Source organism: Sardina pilchardus, chromosome 11 (assembly GCF_963854185.1).
Source record: "Sardina pilchardus chromosome 11, fSarPil1.1, whole genome shotgun sequence".
In the NCBI taxonomy this organism is placed as follows: domain Eukaryota; kingdom Metazoa; phylum Chordata; class Actinopteri; order Clupeiformes; family Clupeidae; genus Sardina; species Sardina pilchardus.
This window is the reverse complement of record NC_085004.1, coordinates 21,581,338-21,604,501: the sequence shown is the minus strand read 5'-3', so window position 1 is coordinate 21,604,501 and position 23,164 is coordinate 21,581,338. Positions and strand designations below refer to the sequence as shown.

Sequence of the window (23,164 nt, the reverse complement as noted above, 5' to 3'; positions counted from 1 at the left end):
GTCAAAAACCGGCCCAGCGAATAGTGATTATGGGGGGGGGAGTGGGGGTGGAGGGAGGATGGCTCTGGAGTCTGAGCGAGGACTCAACTTTCTGCATGAGCAGTGCTGAGGGAGCCACATTAGTGCTGAGGGTTTATCACAAGCAAATGATCCTGGAGCCGATAACAGAAATCACCAGGGAGCCAGAAGCACATGAACGCCCCTCCCCACCCCCGCCGCCCGCCGCGTTACTCCCATCAAAGAAGTGAAATTATTCCCGTTATTGGGATTTCATGCTTGCCTCACGCTGACACTGCGAAGAAGTCTTAGCCACCTCGAGGGGACTGAACCTTTCAGAGAATGTGTGTGTGGGGGGGGGGGGGGGGGGGGGAGCGAGACAGCGTGAGGAATACGATTTATTCAGGAAAAAACAAGGAGAGCATCTCTGTGAACTCTTTTGACTGAGCAAAGTCAGACCAAGGCCATTGGCAAAACGAAACAGACAGACAGGACGCTCTTGATGTTTGAAATTGCTGTTACCTCACCAGAGGCAACTCTGGACATGAACCCCTCTCTCTATCACACACACACACACACACACACACACACAGACATACAGACACACACAACACATAAAAGCCCACACACACACATACACAAAACACATACAAACATGCACACACACGCAGACACACTGAAACACACACGTACACACACACACACACACACACAGAGGGAGGAGATAAAGCAGGCCCTGGCCCGGGGGGGATGAGCTGAGCTGATAATGAGGCCTGTGGCAGCTGGACGTCTGATTGATCTCTGGGGCAGAGAGGAGGCAGAGGCCCACGAGCACTCTGTCAGGCTCAGGCACCAACACGCTCGGCCACGGACAGCCACTGCACTCTCCACCCCGAAAATAATTACACGGTTCTGGCTCTGTCTAAAACACACACACACACACACACACACACACACACACACACAAACACACAAACACACACACACACACAACCACAAAACACACGCACACACACAAACACCACCAGCTGAAATACCATATGGTAGATGACCAGGCAGGGCCTGTGCAGAAGTTGCATGGCCACCACTTCTAAGCGAAGACAGTGAACTTGCCAAGTAGAGGCAACTTAGCTACACAACAAGTTTCCACAGATCACGTCCAAACACAAGACAACTGCAAGTGAAGTGTCATTTTGAAAGGTCAACCATCCTCTCTGCAGGCAATGCTTACGTGATGTCTACAATGGATATGCTCTTCTTTTCATGTCTGTTATCAACTGACTGAGTCTCTGCACTCTTTTTTGAGAGAGAACAGCTACATGGTATAAATGTAAAAAATATGTTACATACACTGCACACAGACTACTTACAATTCAGCACTTAAACAGCCAATGATTTCAAATATGTAAATGTTGTACTAAGTGGTTGTTTGTTCAGCCACATAAGAGACACACTTCCCTTGAGTGCAGCTTCAACTTACCTCACCGTTTGTAGTGCATCAACACGGACCATGGACCACTTAATATTAGCTCTTGATAATAGAAAACCAAACAAACTTCCTTTTGTTTGCCTTACTTAATAAGTAAGGACGTCATTAAAAAACGCTCTGTTTAAATAGTTCTGGGCAATGTTACGTCAGGAATGCGCAAAGTAATGACCAAAAAAAGCAGCCGCTGCGAGCCCTGTGGGCTGTAAGAATCCATTAGTCGGGTCACAGGGTGTGCGCAGAGAACCCGGAGAGTTCCAGAGAGTCGTTGGCTTCCAAATCACGCTCCTCCACCAGGCTTCATCTGGCTGCCAAAGAGGAACGGAACATACAGCCACAGCACCCACAGCTCAAAACTCCACACAGCAAAGTTAACGGTCAACAACGCAGGACTCACAGCTCAAACCTCCGCCCGCAAAGTTAACGGTCAAGCACACTTGACTCACACTTTCAGACGCCACGGCCACGCCAAAGCTAACGGACATGACATGACATGCGGCGCACGGTCGAAAATCTCTGCATATGGTCACTTCCCCGAGAGGCGCCGCTGGCAGCCTACATCCCGGAGCCGTGAGTAATCCAACCAGGAGTGGCACATGCTGACGACAAGGAGCTGGTCTCGGGCCAATCACAAACAGGTGCCGCTGCGAGAAGAAGAGGGGTTGAGAAATGGGAGCACCGGGAGCAGACTGCACTGACGCTGCGTTCCCCCTGCCAGAGGTAACAGAGCGAGTCCTTTTCAGAGACACTACTGCTCTGAACTTCTATTTCCTGTGCCTGGGCTGCGACGTTTCACTCCGAGAGCGAACGGCCCCACACACAAAAAAGAAAAAGAAAAAAAAACAGGAGGTTTGTCAACTCTTTCTGCTAGCCTGGCCTCGTACGTGTGGCGGATGTGCCAGAGAACAGCAGCAGCCCCTGTTTGAAGAGGGAAGGCATAAAAACTGCCCCCCCAACACCCCTTCAAACTACCCCCAGCCCCAGCAGCCCCAGCAGCCCCAGTAGCAGCAGCAGCAGCAGCAGCACCTCCCTCAGGCAAATCAGATCCGTTCCTCTGTGAGCTCTCTGCCACAGACCCCCTGCTCGTTTCCAGTGCCCTGTGGTGAAGTGGACACGCGCTCCGCTCTCCTCTCCTCTGGTCACTTCCTCTGCCTTTCCTACTTCAACAGTCCCCCCTCTCTCTCTCTCTCTCTCTCTCTCTGTAGTTTAGTCACACTCACGCATGTGTGCATACACACTTACTCACTCTCTGCACTTTCAGCTCTCCCAGCCTGGGCGAATGACAAGGAAGTGGCGGTATGTGAGAGGTTTGGCAGCTGGAGGGTGGAGGCAAAGAGCACGGACGGGCGGGGGGAGGAGGAGGGAATGGCAGACCAAGAGGGGGTGGGGATGGGGGGGGGGGGTTGCTGCAGTTTCCTGAAATCTGATCACTGGGAAGGAGGAAACAAGGGAAGGAACAGAGAGGTAGATACATATATAGATAGATAAAAGATACAGAGAGATACAGAGGGAGAGAGAGAGGAAGCGAGAGAGAGAGAGATTAAAAAATGAGGAAACAAAATAAGAAAGAAAAGCAAATGGAAATACGAGAGGGTAGAGGACTGTTGTACACAAACAGTGACATAACATATGACTAGCCTGGAGGGAGAGAGAGCGAGAGAGAAGAGAGAGAGAGAGAGAGAGAGAACGATAGGAAAAAGAGAGAGAAGAGAGTGAGAGAGGAGGAGGAGGAGCAGCAGGAGGAGTGTGGGGAGGGAGGATTCCTGAGGTCTGCGCACAGTCAGTCAGCAGGCTGTCAGAGGAGCCATGGGGAGGGATGGAAAGCTGCAGCCTCCCACTCCTCTCGCCAGGCCCCCGTCACTCTTCAAAGCCTCCCCACACACCACCCCACCCACCCCACCCACCCCACTCCGTTTCAGCTGGCTAGGGTTACAGCCTGCGCCACGCTCCACTCACTGTATGCTCCACTCCACTGTTAAAAAAAAAAACCCACTCACAGAGGACCGAGCGCGAGTGGGCTACCGAGCGAGCAGCCATGGAAATTTTCGCAGTCATGGAAATCAGGGAAATCATGGAGCCCTGTGCTGAGTCATCAGCATGTTTCGGTGGAAATGACCAGGGCCTGTGAGTCAACTTCTAGGGTAAGATCACCCACGACAGCTGGTGTGCCACCAGGAAAGTGAACAGCAAAGCAAAAACTGACTTGACAAGATTTTTTACCAAGAAACAGGCAACAGGGCTTGGCGTTGCTAATCAGCTATTAGCCACCGTGCTATCAGCCTACTTGCCTCTAGTGTCACAAAGGGAGACCGCATGTCAAAGGAACTAAAAATGGCTGTATTTAGATGTAGGTTCACCAGACCCCTGAGCCCGTATCTCAAAGGGAGCACTCCCAACGTGCCCCTCCTCGTCCAGAGACATTAGCCAGCTCTGACACAGCCCTGCTGGATGCACTTCACAGGCCTGGCCCAGTGGCCCTGGTGCTAAATCACGTCCTTGTAGTAGTGCAGCTCGCACTGGGCACAGGCATCAGAGGAGAAGGGAGTGCACGCTGAAGAGGGTCATTAAGGACAATGGCAAACGCTCTCTCGCCGATGCCTCCATGTCCTTGCCCTCCTGTTTACTTTCCACCCATATTAGGTTACGTTACAACGCCACGAGCCACACAGAGAGTTTGACTCACGTCAACAGACTAGTACTAACTCAGCTTCCCTGGAAGGAAAACTTAACGAAATGAAACCTGTGCTCGTTTTTTTGGGCTGAGGATGAAATATGGAAAGAGTGACGCTCTGATGACAGGGATGAAACGCAACGAGAGCAGTGAAGAGCTCTCTGATTAATTAGAGCACCACATGTTGTGGTCGCAATCGCCATCTGCACGAAAATACAACATGTGGTCTTCATCTGGGATTGGGACAAAACAAAAGCCGCACGCATTTGGCCATTAATCAAGTCCACCCCCCCCCCTCCCCGCAACACTCTAGGTATACGTCTCAAAATAAAATGTTGAAAAATAAAAAACATTTTGATTGGGAGACAGATTTGCTTAGAGAGGAATAATCACTGCAGCAAAAGCAATTGAACTCAACTGTATGATATGTTTGCATTCAAATTCACAGTTTGCGTGACCTGGAAGTGTAGCCAAAAACGGCATTTCTCTTGGCATCATAAATGGGTGTTGACAGAACAGATGAAGGTCAAACAAACTGCACATGTCTGTCCGAGGTACCTCTGGAACAGATGTAGGCGAGATGCTGTTGATATTGTAAATGATGTTGTGCTCATTCGAATCACACTTGTGTTTATGTGCGTGTGTGTGTGTGTGTGTGTGTGTGTGTGTGTGTGTGTGTGTGTGTGTGTGTGTGTGTGTGTGTGTGTGTGTGTGTGTGTGTGTGTGTGTGTGCTGCAGTCCTTTGTGTCGATATTTGAGGGCAAGTGAGAGACAAAGAGCCATGATAACCTTGGCAGAAGAGAGCGAACGATACGGGAATGACTAAGCAATAATCAACAGAGTCTCGCTCGCTACGAGAAACTCCCTCTCGAGAGGGGAGGCCATATTTTATTTATTAACCAAATCGCACTTAGCTCATGCAGCTGGCCAGCGCTGACTGGATGGCAACAAAACAGCCGACTCTGATATTCCGGCACGTTTATTACAGTAGGTCATACAGCGACGCAAGCTTGTGCTGTGCAGGCGACTGATTGTAACGTACGGTGTGTGCATTCACAGTAGCAACACGGCTTTACACTGCCATGTTCAGAGAGGAGATGCTGCATATCAATATGGCAATAAGAAACTTGATATTTAGTTCCCTATTAGCTCAAAGCTATCTAAGCCCTGGCACCAGTTCAAGCACACATCACAGCTCTCTCGGGTGTAATTAAAGACGACCTCAGAGTGTGCTGGATGAAGCCCCCTCTCTCTCTCTCTCTGACACATAAGTGCACAAACATACACACACACACAAGGCAGTGAATGTCCCAGAATGAGACACAACTGCCTCGTCTCCCACTCCGTTCCACTCCCTCACACAGCATTCCGTCTATTCCGGGAAACACACACGTACGTGTGTGTGTGTGTGTGTGTGTGTGTGTGTGTGTGTGCGTAATGCACGCCTCTGACAGGTGTCGCGGCGTGCATGCCGATGTGGGCAAAAACACAGGCCTGTGTGTTCTCTCCCCCCGCGGTGGCGAGGAGCTAGGCTGGCCCGGGCGGGGCAGGGTCAGACCGTGAGACTTCTAAATGAGAAGTCTGTCTCTGCAGATGCTGCACGGAGTAAGAGAGGGAGGGGGGGAGGGAGGGACAGAGAAGGAGGGAGGCAGAGAGAGAGAGAGAGAGAGAGGGAGAGAGAGAGAGAGGGGCAGATAGAGGGGCAGAGAGAGAGGGGGAGAGAACTTCTAGCCTAAATGAGAAGTCTGTTGCAAAAGCTGCATCATTTTAACTGCTTGAGGAGGGGGAGACAGAGACAGAGACAGAGACACTCACAGAGAGAGAGAGAGAGAGAGAGAGAGAGAGAGAGAGAGAGAGAGAGAGAGAGAGAGAGAGAGAGGAGAGAGAGAGCACTCCTGCTGTGATGCTGACTCGGTGCATTTTAAAAATTCACATAACTCTGCATATTTTGACACTTCGTGCCTTCCTTCCTCGCGGCATTCCCACACAGAGAAAGCACATCCCAAGCATGAATCTGCAGAACACCAGAGCTTGACAGATAATACAATAGCACTAACTAGGCTAAGGCACTGTGCAACTTGGGTGTAATCCAAGGCGGCAGGCTTTTCAAAGAACAAGGCCGCGATAATTGAGAGCTCACTCTCTAGGTCTTATTATTCATGCCAGATCATAGACTCATTAGTATTCTCTCTCTCACAGATGAGGCCTGGGCTAGTCCTGGAGCATTCCCTAGGCTTAACACCAGACAACGTCCGCAGGTTTAAAACCAAGGCACGGTAGACTTAACTTAAGCCTGGCCTGTCCATTTTTTACTCCCCCTTCATGTAAGTATCCCAGTAGAACACAAAACACACAAAAAAGTTGTTTTTCTTTCATTGGGGGTATTTTTGATGCTAAATCATAAAACTAGTAGAAATATAGACGTAAAGTCCGTGTGTCATCACCCACAGGCAGCCCTGCCTAAACAGGCACATTTATGGCCTCATAAACAGAGACCCTTTGGAAGGGAGAGACATCCTGATTCTGACAAGTTAAGACAGAGGGGCGCTGTAAACGAAAAGATGAAAGTTCACACAACAAAAAAGTAGCGCACATCAATGAGCGAGTGCATTCCTACTATCTCTAGTTACTTGTGATGGCTGTAAGGTTGCCAAGAAGGAAGAGGCTGTGTTCCAAACAACCTCCAGCCGTCGTTTTTATCAGTCTGTCCAGTCGATTTCGGATTTTCCTGATTGATCAGTGATCGGGGAGGTGAAAGGAGGTCAAATATCTTTTCAGGTTTGGACAGGAATGTTTAGCTTGAAATTACTACAACATTTGAAGGAAAATCTTAATAAAAGCTGTAATATAACAACTGAAAGTCATTCTTTGAGGCCAGTAAAGACACCACCTACATTTGATTACCTCATCTTGTAGGATGACTGCAACCTGTGATCTCATTAGGAACCCTGAGAACTTTAAACAACTCGTAATCATCTACACGAGCAGAATATAACCGTTATCAATGGGTGTTTAAGACCTCATTTCTCGGTGTGTGACCTTGGACTTCCGCAACATGTCATGTTACAAAATGCCAATGACACAAATGTTGTTATCTGCCACACTGTTCAGCTGTTCCAAGCATTCACAACATTTTAGAACACACAGTATCATATGTGTGTTCTATCTGACTAGAGGTAAGAGGAAGCTGTACTGAGAACTCACAACGCACCAGAACAATTGATCTGTAGATTACAGGCTGAAACTACGAGTTGAAGGAAATCCCTCACTTCTGATATGTGGGACATGGTTGTTCTCCATCATCAGAGTTCCCTATAATCTTGGGAAGATGAAAAATGGCGAAGGATTAATATGGGTGGGATGAGGGATCTGCTCAAATGACCCCTTGCTTGCTTGCTTGCTTTTTGAAATTAAACTGCATACTGTCAACGCAGCCGTTAAATCAACTGTTCCATAATCACATAACACTGACAAAGGTTTGATTTTGGTTTTAAAGTTTGAAATAACTTTTTTTTTAGATCAAAGACCAAGAATTTAACCCTTTTCTGCCTATTAATCTGAACAATCTGTGTTTGTATCTGACTGTCCAGAAATCTGGTCCCGACGTGGTAGATTTCCACCATTGGCCCCCATCTTCATATATGTCACTCATTACCTGTTCCCCTAGTCAGATACAATAAAGCAGGAGCTGACTCATAGCTGAAAGGTCAATAAGTACTACCGTAATATCAAGTTCCACTTCTGAAAGTCACACAAAAGTCATTATTCTGGACTTCACTATAGTAATTTACAGAATTGAGAAGGATTTTGTACATGAAGGCATCACAGACAGTACAGTGTTTAAGGTCAGGCTCCACATGGAGAAACCAGAAAGTCAGACGGAAGTTAGCAAGACCTGCTGCTAACATCCTTCACAGAGGGTCAACAACTGAAAGAGAGAAAAGGAGAACGAGGCAGAAAAGGAGAGAGGGGAAATGAGGTGATCAGAGAAGACGCGAGGTCAACCGGAGACCTAAACAGACGCCACTTCAACACAGTTGGACAGCCAAGGTCTCCTTCCGCCTCTTTCCAAGGCACACCCTCTCCCAGGACAATGACCCCAAAAATAGGAGAAACAGGAAGAGAGGACTCAAGGACTTCCACTACACAACAAAGCAAGACTGTGGTAGTAAATTTCACTTTTAGTCCACATATTGCGCAAATGTTTCCTTGACCATGTGCACTTTGCCCCTATATCTTCAATCACAACTTCCCAAAAATGGACTTTGCTTTAAGTATTGGTGTTGAAAATCAACACTGATTATGGCATATCTATTTATCCCCTTCTTTAATTAACCATGCCATGTTGAAAGACTGCTTTAATGTCAATTTAATCTATTGAAGACTATCGCAGACCTTTCCTTAGATAATGTTTCAGCAAGTCCAGAGATGCGGCTTTGAGAGGCTCCAGACACCTTCCAGTTCTAAACAGAACTACTATGTGCTGCCAAGACTTCCTGTGAAGAAAATTCCAGGGAATCAAGATGAATAGGCAAACAACTGCCAATGGACTCCTACCATGCGCATGAAAGCTTTCCCAGACGAATCGTTACGTTCCCATGATGATAAAACATAAAATGTACATTAAAAACAACTTCAAGAACTAGCCATGTCTACACAAGCATTCAGGAGAAAGAGATAATGATGTGATTTGACTTTCAATCTAACACGGAGCCATATTACAGGAGTACCTAGCTAACAAATTAAACACAAACCATTGTTTTTCAGCCTGGTCAGATGCGGGTTCTCTATTAAGGCATGTGGGATAGGGTACAGGGTTGCACGCTTCACCTGAATCTGTCAGAGGCATTCTAATGATAGATGGGTGTTGCTGACCTCACGCCATGGGAGAGGCTAACCTGAAACAGCAAAACAAGGCCACCAGAACTGGACAGGCCTCGCGGGCCTCTTTGTGCTAGTATTCACCGTCAGAAAAGAGCACAGAGCTAACGGTGCAGCAGCACATGCTTTTACAAAAGGCCATCTGCCATTATGGACCTGGTCTTGGAGCAAATGTACCAATAGTTTTTCTAGCTGACCGCTGAGGAAAATGGAGCAAGAACAGGGAGAGAGGAAACACATAACGGAGAGGTTTATATCTTCTAGTTGAAGCCTAGAACTCCCTATCATTAACAAGTGTTAAGAGATACAAGTTATTTTCACATGCAAGCAAACAGTACTAGCAGCCATCGAGGAACAGTAAGCAGCCAGTATGTTCATGCCATGTCGACTTGTTGAGGGAGTTCTTCATGGCACCCGAGCGAGATAAAGGAGGGAGAAAGATGACGGCTTGGGGGGGAGAGGTTGGGGCTATCAGTAACCTGGATTATCCACACCCCATTTCCCACTCTGAATCCAGGCCATTAAGAAGAGCTGCAAGACTTAGCAGGGCCTGGCCTGGGGGCACAGAGTGGCAGAGGAGGAGGGCATGAGCATCCAAGAGTCGATGCTCTCTTCTCCAGACACACTGTCTGGAGGACCAAGACACACACACACACACACACACAGCAGATGCTGAGACTCAAGTCCTTGTTAAGTCTCCATTGCTGATGCTCAGTCATAATTGCTTTTCAGAGAGGAGATCTGAGAATGTAGGGGGGTGGGGGAAGCGGGGTAACCAAATCCCTTGTTGATTATTACATCTAATGGGCCTGAAGGCTGTCAGAGGCAGAAAGGGGTTTGAGTTCAATATTTCTGCTCCGAGGATCATAGGGAGAAAAAAAACAGCATGGGGGGAGAGGGAGAGAGAGAGAGAGAGAGAGAGATCCATGGTGGGAGAAAGACATTTACCAGAGCTAAACCATGATCAATGTTGAAAAAGACCTGTGTGGAAAAATCCTCATTTTGTCAGGATTCCACGTCAGAGCCAATAGGATTTAGTGTTGAGGATTTATTTCCAACAGGTATGGGCCAATAACAGGAAGCCACTCCTGGCTACCCCCCTTTACATGTCTGCCGGGTGATTCTTTTTGATGGGCATTAATTCTAAAGCTGATCATAACGCACAACTGGATTAGATCTCCCAAACCTAAATACCTGGGATAAAGAATGGGACAGCTAAAGGTCTGCAGCCAAAGTGGTGTAAGCACAGTGTGCTGAAGTGTTTCACAGTGCACACTAGAATAGAACGAAACAGTTGCAGCAGGGGGGAAAATGGAAGGTATTTTAGAATGTGCTATCGGCCTCACCAAAAACGGCACACTGCAGTCAAAGGCCAAGCCCAGCTACACCAAATGGTGCATAACTAACAGTTTTCCTGGGGCTGCAACCTCCCCATATCCCAGATGCTATTCACATGTGCATGATGTCACTCACATACTCTCTCTCTCTTCCCCTCTCTCTCTCACACTCTTACACACAGGCACACACGCACACACAGGCGTGTGTGTGTGCACGCACACCACTCACAGACAAACTTGTACACACCCAAAGCCTTACAAAAAAAAATAATACATTCCGTTCATACATCTGAAAGCAGTGAGAACATCGACTTGATGAACCTCCAAAGTAAATTGTAAATCACAGGGTTCTATTTTTAAGGCCAAGCATCCCTCAGACCACTGGGATGACCTAACGTCTGACCACAGAGGAGCACAAGACGAATGTGGCAAGCTGGGCTCTTAAAAGGGACGCCAACGAGCCTCTAACCCGGTCAAGAACACACCGAGTCCGACAACGCAGGAGCACAATAAGGGATGGCTCGCCAAAAGAAGAAGTACAGCCTTCCCGTTCTATATACATGTCATCAATTCACAGTGTATATCACACCTCAGCATACGTCACAGAGAGAGAGAGAGAGCGGCGGACACATGGGAGAAATTTGCAAGAATAACACAGTCGGCTTCTCCAATGACAATACAGGAGGAGTGCATAAGGGATGGGCGATAAAACAATTTGAGCTGCTATATGTTTATCTAGGCAGCGCTGCAGGCATCAGCCTGCTCACAAGGAGTCTAGTAGTCTCCCCTGTCTAGCTAACGGTCATTCCTCGAAGACGAAGAGGGATCATTCAGTATCATGACGCCTAAATGAAAATGTGATTCACTTCAACAAAAGGGGGCCATCGCGAGCCATTGAGGTCAAATCAGAACAGCAAATGGACTCACATTTCATCTTTCATCCGCTACCTCAATCCAACAATGTGCAGACATCCGTGCAAGCAGTATCTTTGCTCCCTGTAAATCCCATGACCTCAGTATCGCTGAGACAGTTAAAGCAGCGGGAGAAATATAACAACCTGCCCTTTGGTCCTCCAACAGCATCAGACCTTCTCTCCAGCTTTCCACTGACGCTATGACACAACAATGTGAAGCTTGACGTGACAGCCATCTCAAAAAAGACCAAAGTCCAGGCTAGAAAGTGTCCAACCGCTGAAGACCCTTTCTGTTTCCAGCTCGAATCTCCTTGACTATAGGGTTGAATATAAACGTATCTGACCTATATGATTAATTTAATTAATCAGATGAATTTCAATGATGTAAATAAAAGCGCTCACCTCTTGAATTAATAACAATAACAATGAGAACTCGGATTCATTCAGAATGTAGGCCTACATTCCTTTCATGAGGAAGATGAAACGGTCAAGGCTTATCAGAGGACTTGGTGAGGATGAAAGAGGTAAACAAACGGCCACTCGTCTAGACTCCCACACACAGCCCAACATATTAAAGACCTCCCGGCAAAGTGAGCAGAGATGGAGGTGTACCTAAGGATCACTTGCACACAACACTTGGCTAATGATCAAAACTGAGGCTAGACTACACACATGTAAAGAACAACAAGACAAAGAGGGTGAACATAGGCCTAGACCACACTCAATACTGTGTGGTTAAATGAGAGACATCAGCTGTTTGCTTTTTATAATCATACACAGGGAATAGGCTAATAATACGTATAATACATATTCTTAACGCCATTTTTGTCCTGCCAGTACATATGACTGGATTTTTCAAAACACAGAACCACATGCCTGGGGATTATCCAGTGCCCCTGACTGCCTGACATATGGCCACTGGGAGCTAGCGCAGAAAACGCCACAGCTGTGTCCACACATAGCTTAAGCGCTTTCGACCGGAGTGATGAATTTACATGAGGCGCACAACACACAAAGATCCGCCACTGCCACCGCCACCACCACCGCTACATCCTCTAGTCTGGCAGATCAAGATTATGCGAATCAACGTGGCTAAATGAGGCTCTCTCAATGGGACTCGGAGACGGGGAGCCAGTGGGCTGGAGTCCACTAAATGAATCAGATAGTGACCGCCTGCCTGTCTGTCTAATGGAGAAATGGTCTCCTGACAGTCCACAAAGCCTCGCGCATTTGAGATTCTCGCTCTTGTGTGAACTGTGACACGAGTCTATTTGCCAACTGAAACAGGAAATGGAAAAATCTAACTGGAATCTTATCAAATAAAACAGATGGATGTTAATACGGCAAAGGCCAATAAGTTCAGCCTAAAAATGTGAAACAACACAGACAAAAAAAATGGGTGTGGATAGTAGATAGGACGACCTTTAAAACACTGAATGGCACCTTTCATTTGCCATGTACTAAAGCAAATATGTAGCCTAATTTTTAAAGTGGGTTTATTGACATAAACAAATGCTAATCCGTGAAGAGAGACAATAAGTGCACTCAGCTGATAAATTTTGAATAATGGGTGACAATGAATTGGCATTCAATTATGTGTGTTGCATCCAATTATGTGTGGCATTCAATAAATTGTTCTGGTTAACAAGGTGGGATGTTGAATGGTCACAATATCAAAACAAAAGTCCATAGAATCACTGGCACTTCACTTTGCAAGAACCTGACTACTTTGCATTTACGCTTAATTTATATATTTTTATTACACTACGTGCATATTTCTCTCCAGACACAGGAAACACATGTCTTGGTCTATGGATGGCCATTGACTTAGACCAGCAGAAGAAGAATCAGTGTGTTTCAACTATTTTAAGCTTCATGACCCATGAAACTTCCACTTCAGCTGTCTTTCCTTCATCACCACCACTCTGACATTCCCAATCCACTGTCCAACATGCCTGACAAAACTCCCAAAAGATGGTCATTATTTCATTTTCCTAAATATTTATGATTTCCCACAGATTTATCTTAATGGTAGCCTCCACACTTCAGGTGACCTCCTGCTAATAGTTTATGTTCCGTGAATAATACATCAAACTTATTATGGTTGTTTTCCAGCTGACTTTCCCCACATCCTCCCTGGGTTTCCTGTGATTGTTCACACACTGAACTGTTTCATGACAGAATTTCTAAACAAAATGGATTCTGTTATGAGGTCAGATCATGCCATTCCTACACCAGCAAGGGGGGTGGGGTGGGGGGGGGGGGGGGGTCTGAACTAAAGTGACTGTCTAATGAAATGACAGATCACTCATCAAATCCCTCTAACTGCTTCAAAAATCAGGTAGCTATTTCAAAATCTTTTCTACCAACATACTGAAGTCTTCAATCCCAGAGCCACCCAGATGCATTCAAGAGCAATGTAAATTGATGTTTACAACAGTAAACAACTTCCCCAAAACAATGACTCCTGAAGATGAAGCTAATTGCACCCATCTGCTACTCTAATAAAATCCTCCTGCTCCAAACAAACTATTGTTTCTGCGTATCGAGCACAAAACAACTCCTTCGCCTGATTTTCCATGTTGGCCATGGCAACAGCCAAAATCTGTGATAAGCTACCTCCGCAGGCAGGGAAGAGAACTGGTATGGCCTGAAAAAAAAAAAAACAACACCACACACAAACACATCTCATACTTTCATTATGCAGCAAGCTGACCCACCACAAACTACACAGGCTTCATGACCACACCGTGAGGCCAACTCCTTTTCAAAAGCGGGGAGACCATGTGAGGCAACACATGACCAAACACAGTAGCCTTTGCACTATTCAACCGAGGAAGGCTTCGCCAGGAGCAGTGGTGTCCGTGCCTTTGATCTTTGTTTGCGGGCCTCACTGTCATTTGTATGATTCACAAAAAGCCTAGCCTAACTCAGAGTGCTGCCTTATTGTAAGCCGTGCACGTTACATAATGACCAAGGATTGAGGTGGGGAGCGTGACGCTATATCTTTGATCGTGGATCAGTATGAATTAAGGGATAATTCTGTGAAATGTTTTAGCACGTTCACGGCGAGTTGCCTGTGCCTGCGCTGATATGAACTCACTTATTCCCGGGAACAGTTCACAGCTGTGGATGAACTGTTGTGCATGGATGATCACACAGTCATCCTCTGCACTGGAGAGCAGTGTATTTTTAGTGCACACGGTTAATAATTCATATCCAATGCATTCGGTTGTGTGGGAATTTGGTATGAAACAACAGCAGGTTTTTCTGCAATATAATGGTATCTGGACGACAATGTTTTGAAAATACAACAGGGCCATAGTGTTTCCCATTGCAGAATCTCACGTCACCAGAACATAAGCCTGTGAATGACAGGTTTTTGCCAGCTTGGTGCCACTGACATTCGAACACTGCATATACAAAAAAATAAACATTTCTGCAGGCTATGGAGAGACATTTGACAATACAGTTGTGGAGAGCTGTGGAGTAGTTGAGTGTGGAAGATCATTGTCAATGAGGCCACGTGATTCTCTCTGTTGCTCTCTTTCAGGTTTCTATCATTGGTCCATAGTGTCACACTCGATTGTATACGATTGTATGGGTTGGGCTTCTTATTGAATTAGACAGGTCAGTCCTACTCCCCACCCCTTCTGATATTTAAACCATCACTCTAACAAAAACAGATTCACCCTCTGCTAGTTTGTTTTTGGACCAAACATTTGATGCCTGTGGCATTCAGCCTTCGTTTCTCTGATGATATTTATAGAAGAAATGTCATCCTAGTCTTTGGGAGAGTACTCGCCAAACAATAACACCACAAAGCATGTTAGAAAAATAGTCTGGCATCATTCAGCAATCTCATCACATACCTCATTCATGCCATTAAAGTAAGGAAGCTGAGCTGGGACATTTTAGTCAGGTATTACCACCACAGGCAGTTGCTTGTCTCATACAAGACCTTGGCCCAGCTCTGTAGTGCTACTACCCCGACAGCTGAGCAGAGGACCTCTCACATTCCCCTGGCCTGGACAGGCCCTCTGGTCACCTGTGCTGGGTTGTGGGAGGTTTCTCACGACACATCTTAAAAATATCACGCTGGCTGGTTGCATGGCCTACACACACACACACACACACACACACACTCTCTCAACAGTTAGCTGACTGCTTGTGGCATGTGCACATGAGCCCAACCCTCAGAAGCAAGGAAACTGCAAAGTAAGAGACTTTCTACTTTGACTCATTAATTATTTACTATCCAACAATAAGGGCCGTCGCCTTTGGGTTAAGTGTCATAAAACATTGTGTATGATCAAAGGCTTTTAAACATCCATGTGAAACAATTGTGAAACAATTGTCATATAAGTCCTGACCCAAAACACCTACTGTGATCACAAATCAGGCCTGTCATGGTGGGCGACAAAGATCCAGCTCTCGCATTTAGCAGCAAATGCAATGATCTCAACTGCCTCTCGGTCTTAAACGCCGTTCAGTGGGGACAAACAAAACAATTCACTCCTGCGCGTTTCTGAGGGGGAAAACGCTGCCCGTGTCCCCTGTTAATAATACATGCAGACATCTTCCCCACCCGAGACATCTGTCGCAACACTACCACGCCACACGGCCCCAGTTTAAAGTTACTTTGCCATTCCGTTCATTCGCTTGAGATAATAGTAGCTCTTCGATTAGCGTTGTATTCCGAGAAAAAACAGACAATACTATTTCTGGGGGAGACATTACACGTCAACACACCAGCTTGTCCTGAACGAGTGCTTGTGACAAAGCACAAATAAGCTACAATTATTGGACAATTGTTTCCTACAACGTTTTTCTACACCTAACAACATCTATTGCACAGTTCAACAAAGAAGGAACAGAACGATGACAGCATCGCTTGTCCCTATCCAAATAGCCAACGAGATGAATGGAATTTCTAAAGTCATCATCGTTTACACTGAGCAGCATAACGTTAGGACTGAAGAATGATGGACGGTATATTATCAAATTTAACGACCAAGTGGTGGCTTGAAATGACGTTGCAAGTAAATGACAGACTCTTACCTTTTTATTTGACCAGTGACAGAATTCAGTTGCCTGCGCGCTGACAATACAACGATAGTGCTCTTTTTGGACGGTCAAATCTGCTCGCATACAAGTACTGCTTTCAAGTCCCCCGTGTAATTCCTCTGAGTGTGTGCTTGTCTTTTCAAATCACTCTTGTCCACAAATTCCTCCTAGCAAAAATCTTAACATAGCCTACGTGGTCACTGTAAGATACTGAACACATCTGCAAAATGTCCTTGTCTTTAAAAGATTAAAAACAGTCCCCTCTCCATGGGTGTCGCTCGATGTAACTCTGCCTGTTTTTTCTCTCTCTCCTTTTTTTCTGATAATCAGTGCTGCGTCTCACACTAGCGCAGTCTCGTCGTGCACGCTCCCGCATAAGCTTTTCGATGCAATCCGGGGCGGACTAAGAGGAGGGGTGGGAGGGGCCATCTTCAAGAAAACCCTACATGATTGGTTTAAAAGAAACCCTCAGCGAATCATCGACGACCATGGTGGGACGTTGTTCCTCGTTCTTGTCGCAAAGCCTTCACTTATTTCTGTGGGCCCACGAAGACAGTTTACGTTAGTCGGGTTGTTGTTGCTACCTATGCTCCAAAATAAGTGCGATGTCGTTATGATATCATAACATAACAGATGCATACGGTGAAAGGTAAGACGACTAGTTTATTCGCAATGAGTGATGTTATCTTTTGTACCGCAATTGACATGATGACATTTCAGTGTTTCTATCTTTCTATAGTTAACAATTCCACTTCTTACACGCAATGCAGTAGACTAGACTAGGCTACTGTATGTAGAGTCGTTTTCCTGTCAAACTTTCCATGCACATGTTTAGATTTCGGCTAACCAAAATTACAATGACACATTTGGTTGTGGTTTACGGTGACAATCAAAAACATCTGAAGTTGCAGTGTCAGCTAAGTTACTTTTCTCGCCCCGTTCACAGACGCAGAGCTACTGTAAATCAACTGTTAGTAACATGGAATATGGGCAGTAACTTTAGCCTACTTACTGAGGTTAAAGAGTAGATGAGATCCAGAGACGTAAACATTTGCTGTTAAATAGACTATCCAAAACGTTGTTTTGCCTGCTTCATTTGCCTGCTTCATTTAAATAATAGTGATCCATGACATTTCAACTGTGTTTAAAAGATACATATTTTGTCCCAGCTCTTTATAGCCTCCGACCATGGACCCAGTGGTGCTGAGCTACCAAGACAGCCTTCTGAGGCGCTCTGATGTGGCCCTGCTGGAGGGTCCGCACTGGCTCAATGATCAGGTGATTGGGTTTGTCTTTGAATACTTTGCTGCCGAGCGCTTCAAAGACCTCAGCAGGTCTGTGTGCTTCATCAGCCCCGAGGTTACGCAATTCATCAAATGTGCATCTTGCCAAGAGGAGCTGGCCCTTTTCCTGGAGCCACTGCAGCTAGGGACCCGCCGTTGGGTATTCTTGGCTGTCAACGACAACTCCAATCAGACGGCCGGTGGGTCACATTGGAGCCTTCTACTGTACCACCGCGACAATAGCCTCTTCGCCCACTACGACTCGCAGAGCGGGGGCAACTCTATTCACGCGCGCCGGATTGCCTCCAAACTGGAAGCTTTTCTCGGGGGCAAAGGCAAAAAAGTGTCCTTTGCAGAAGAGGCCGCTCCTAGACAGCAGAATAGCTATGACTGTGGTATGTATGTCATTTGCAATGCTGAAGCGCTGTGTGAGAGTGCGGAGTTTGGAGGGAACCCACGCCTCCAGAGCCACACCATCACCCCGGACTACATCACCAGGAAGAGGGCAGAGTGGTGTAGACTGATCCAGAGACTTGCCAAAAATTGACGTGCCTGCAGAGGAGTTAGGTGATTGATTGCCCAGCTCCAGCTTCTATCTTAAACCGCTTTGTGTTGCAAGGTCACTTCTGACTTGTCAGCTCAGAAGCAGAGTCTTCCAGAGATGCCCTTAAAAAGAACGGCGGGAGCCCAAGCTGTAGAATTCTGTCGGAGCTGGGCGTTTGCATTAACCCTGATCTCACTAGTCTTCACAGCCAGCATGCACTTTCATCAGCAGAATTGTGGCACTCTCACAGGTCATCTCAATTGCCAAATCACATGAGCAGATACAGTAATGGAATGACAAACAACCTAGCCAAGCGTAAGATTTAATTTTCAGTGTGAGCGTATTTTGAAATATTTACTCCTTTCATCATCAAAGGGATCTAAATCATTAAATTCAAATCGCATGAATTTTGAATGAAGCCTAATATATAGTCATTGGGCTCATGTGGACATGCTTGTTGGTTTGTTTGTTTGCCCAGACGAAATAGCGTTGTTTACTTATTGGATATCAAAGGCCTAGCTGAGACAGTGAATGTCATAAAAGATGGAAGAGTTTTAATGTAATTATGCAGCGACTCTCCATTTATGGTTCTCCTGTCTTTACCGAATGTGATGCTTGTTTACAACTTTGTGTTCCCCTCAGGGTTGTGTTAAGTGAATGAATAGAAAAAGAATGTGTTATGTATCCATATAATAAAAATGCACTGAAATAATAATTGTTGTTATTACAATTAATTATTTATTATCAATTATTAATTTAAGTTATTGCGGTTTGTTCCAGGTCAATATTCACTGTACTGTAGTGAGCAAAGGTGTGGCAGAGCCACCAGTACTTCACCCCATAATACTTTATGGATATAGTGTTTGATTCTTGTCTCTGTGATTCTGAAATGAGATAATTATCTCCCTTGTCCTGAAATGTATGCCTGTGTGTTTGACAATTCATTCCTCTGCGTGTAGCAGCAATTTGAATTGATTTAGTTAGTCCCTCCTGAGCTAGGCACAGACAAAGAAGTCATGTTAATAAATGGCATTGCAGGGTCGGGCAGTGTAAGGGACATGGGACTTGTTTTTAAACTTGAGGTCTTTGTGTCTACCTCCATTCCTGTGGGCTCACTCGCCACAGTATGCTGAATGTAGCAGAAAATACGAGAGGTTGGAGGAGAAAAATCAATACAGTATAATATTTCAGCATAATATTTTGTGACGATGTGGCACCATGCATTGAGATATTTATGTATTCAATTAAAAATAATTTTACATTTACATTTTACATTTGCATTGATAGCAGTGCTTTAATACAAAATAGGGCATAGACTTCTTTCTCCTTCATCACAAATGGAAAAGGAGGAAAACAATTTTACTGTGCCAAGATGGCTGCAGAGACTCCCAGAATATACAGCTCTGGAATAAAAATGCTTAAAGATCCCGATAAGCTTTTTATCCTTAGTGTTTTTGTTGTTGTTGAAAATTCTAGTGGAACTGCGCTGTGTTTGACTGCCCACTTGGTTCAGTCCTGCACCTGCCCGGCCTCGGACCTACAACTAGCACCTCAGATTGGGAGGTGAGCATGCTATCAAGGGAGGTAAATACCTGTGGGTGCTAGCATCTCTTACTAGCATGCGTCTTAAGGCATCAAGAGGCACAGCTATCGTAGCAATTGGCTACCATATAGCTAGTCTTGCATTCACTACGTTACTGACCACTGATGTTGTTTCAGAAGATGCAACTGGCTCCTCTTCCCCTGTCATTAATGATGGCATCTAAAAGTGTGTAAATGACTTCTCTTACCAGAGAAAACAGATATGCACAGTTGTAAAGAATAACATATTCCACATTTTCCAATGGTTTTGTGTATATAAACTCTTCATGATTTAACGTTGCATATATTGAATGATGCAGTGGAGTGGAAGTGCAAAGTTTAACTGTGTATAAGGTCAATTCTGTTCACACTTTATTTTTGGCTGCATCATGGTGTGAGTTTTGGATGTCACTACAATATATGTACAATCTGCAGTGTAAACGTTTCCCCTTAGTAATGCAGGTATTTCACTATATACTGTAGTTTTTTTGGCACATAGTTGCACATTTTGAAATGATTCCTAACTTTTCCAGCCAAAATATGGATTAAATTAATGACTCCACCAGATCAGACTACAGTCAAAGTCTGATGCATTTTAGTGGCTGTTCCAAACTCCTCTTTTTTCCACAGGTATGCACTTTGGCGCCTGCCAGGAAAACGGCACTCCATACTGTGATAGCAGAACACAGGAGTATCATAGATATGACAAAATCAAAAACTCCCTCATCTTACGTCATACAAGGAGTGTGGCTGCCTGTGAGGCCAACACTGAACACCAGCAATTCATATTTTTGGCACTAAAAGCCCTTCTCTTTTTTCCCCCCAAGGCTAAACATGGCTTACTATGGGCCTATAACAGACAGTTTAGAGGTCACAACCTTACTCCTTAGATATATTCCCAAGAATACAACAAAGAGCTTTAAGGTTTGAAATAAAATGAAAGCAGTAGAATATAAGTTCATTATCTGACAGAAAAAAAGAGAAATGTGAAGAAGTGCATATTTTATTCAGGAAGAGGACTAGATTTAAGTGAACGCTTAAGGAAAGCCACTCTATCAACCAAAAACTGTCCAAATGAGACATGTTTATCTGTTTCCAAAGCACCACAGACTGATTGTGCCTGGCACATGCTAACTAATACATTTGCCCTGCTGATTCTATGATCTTTATTTGTAAAAGCTGTGTGTAATTACAGCAGTAAAATTACAGCGTTTGTGGAATGTCTTCCAAGAACCAGAGCTCTCCTGCAGAACCTTCAGGTGTTTCACATTATCTGTTTTCAAAGGGGAGCTGGCCCCATTCTTAACTTAAAACTTGAGCCCCCTTTCACACTAACCCCCCTCCTCCATCCCAGCAGCCACACTTGTGTGAATGACTGAATGTTGTGAAAAACATTTCAAAGTCTTGCATGACGTTTTACTGGTTGACATTTATGACATTTATGCACACTGGTGCTTTGGCGGCAGAGTTATTTTCTATTTTGCTTCGAGGGAGGCTTGTCAGGTTTTTAACCTGAGGTCATCTGAAAAGCAACCACAGACATTCAAAACCATTTTAAACTCAATTATTTTGCCTCCTTAAGGAAGTATTTGACACTGTAACTGAAGCAAAAAAACTCTACATCCTTTTGATTGAAACTGTAATTATTTCCCTCTGCTGACATTTGCAATGGTGGAAAAAATAACAATCCCACGTGATGGCAAAATATCGGGGGGAACAGTGCTTTAGACTGCCCTCAGTGTACCCCTTCACTATGAATTTGCAAACTGAAAAAAACAATACTTCTAGTGAAACTAGAGTTTGGCTCCAAAACGCTATGTCCTCCATTTTAATGAATTTTCATAAATCATTTTTTTTATTATTTTTTTTTTTTTACATTTTGTTTTCCAAGTAATTTCAGTAGAACTGTCATTGGGTACTGGTCTTTGATTTATCTTTCCTCAATCAAAACAACACAGCTGCATTTTTATTGATATCACCTGAAATACACAATTAAATTACATGACATAAAAATGGAGATATATCATTTTGGAACCAAACTGTTCATATACTGTATTTGTAGAATATTAGGTTGTGGTAAATACATGGCTGTCATTGTTTCATCCCTCTGCAGGAATGCTCTAAACCGTTTCTGTCACTGGCGAGTATGTATGAAATGTGTGACAGAGGAGTCCCCGCCACATGGCGAGGGGCACAATCTGTTCCAGCAGGGTGATAAACATCAACAAGCCGCCCACCCCTGCCAGCTAACACTTCCAATATGGCGCTGCAGCACGACAGTCACACTCGTTTCTCAATTAGAGCTGGGTGGATGTTTGCCCTAAGGCACATCCTCTGACTTGTAGTACTCTCTTGGTCACATATGAAATCTGAGGAATGTTCAAGAACCAACTTTGTTTGTCATCTTCAGACTGAACATTGAGAAAAATACCAGTGGTTTGCAGTCTGCTGACAGGAAGACATATTGCATGGCTTCACTTGTAATAATCACTAGACAGTGAGAGTTTCATTTCTTTGTGGGCCTATATACACAATTTCACTGTCAATAAAGCCTGGTCATCAAGTGGAGATTTGTCTCCTTTGTTAACACTTGAATGTGTGTTCCTATTTAATAAATAAGTAGATAGATAGATACTTTATTGATCCCCAAAGGGAAATTCAAGATTTGTAATGATATGACCTGTGATCACATGCAAAACAGAAAAGGAGAGCTGCAGTACTGTACCTTGGCTTAATGACACAGTGTGTGTGTGTGTGTGTGATCCACAGAGCAGTCTGGCGCTCTCCCGGGGCGCTGCCACATCTGAGAGGCTGGCCTGGGCTCTGGGCTCTGGGCCCTCTGCTCCCTGCTCCGGGGTCTTCTGGGCCTTAGCAAAGGCAGATGACGTGCTCCTGCACAGCAGCCCCTCTCTTTAGGGTCAGCTGCTCCACAGACCCCTCTCTAGACTCTGCAACATGGCAATTAACAGCATTCCTCATATAGCCCCCAGCGAATCAAGTTGTAGCCAGTTTAACATCTTGCAGACCTGGAAAACAGGAACTCAGCAGTGCCCCCCCTCTTCAAAACACTGATTTATATAAATAATGCATTATAGATGAAGGGCAACACAAGGAATGAATAACATGAGAACAACATGGACCTGGGATGGACAACAGCATCACAGGGTGTGTTATTGAAGAATGGATGGCAAGGAGGATAGAGAGGGGGTATGGCTCCACCCTGTGTCCATAAAGGGAACTGCAGTCTTTGATAAAGGAAAACACATGAGACCGCCAGTCAAAAAGAATGTCACAAAGGTCCACAGGAAACAGATTTTCAAATATCAGATATTGCTACACAATGAATGATATAATGAAAAACAAAATTCCAGTGCACATAAGGTGACCAAAAACTGACAAAATA

General features: G+C 45.0%; 2 protein-coding genes across 10 annotated transcripts in view; one reads left to right on the top strand and one right to left on the bottom strand.

Annotated features, from left to right (window-relative positions):
- The window catches only part of myo9aa (myosin IXAa), a 101,546-nt gene extending 84,906 nt beyond the window's left edge, over positions 1-16,640 (bottom strand). For 7 of the 8 annotated variants that reach the window (XM_062550066.1, XM_062550069.1, XM_062550068.1 and 4 more), the window contains exon 1: positions 1,478-1,746. In XM_062550066.1, coding sequence (XP_062406050.1) covers positions 1,478-1,509 — 32 coding nt within the window. In that variant the 5' untranslated portion in view covers positions 1,510-1,746. Of the gene's footprint in view, positions 1-1,477; positions 1,747-16,347 lie in introns of those variants that run through there. The other variant, XM_062550070.1, reaches the window with a different exon arrangement.
- On the top strand, positions 15,433-18,895 carry senp8 (SUMO peptidase family member, NEDD8 specific). 2 transcript variants are annotated; one of them, XM_062550075.1, is made up of 2 exons: positions 15,433-15,504; positions 17,523-18,895. In XM_062550075.1, exon 2 carries the CDS (start codon positions 17,542-17,544, stop codon positions 18,181-18,183), a length of 642 nt encoding a protein of 213 aa, XP_062406059.1. In that variant the 5' UTR covers positions 15,433-15,504; positions 17,523-17,541; the 3' UTR covers positions 18,184-18,895. The 2 variants fall into 2 exon arrangements, with proteins under 2 accessions (XP_062406059.1, XP_062406058.1); XM_062550074.1 differs by lacking the exon at positions 15,433-15,504 and adding an exon at positions 16,894-17,002.
- The last annotated feature ends 4,269 nt before the right edge of the window (positions 18,896-23,164 follow it).

What these genes read in the sequence shown, in the direction of transcription:
- senp8 (XM_062550075.1), top strand. Translation starts at nt 17,542, where the DNA reads ATGGACCCAGTGGTGCTGAGCTACCAAGACAGCCTTCTGAGGCGCTCT.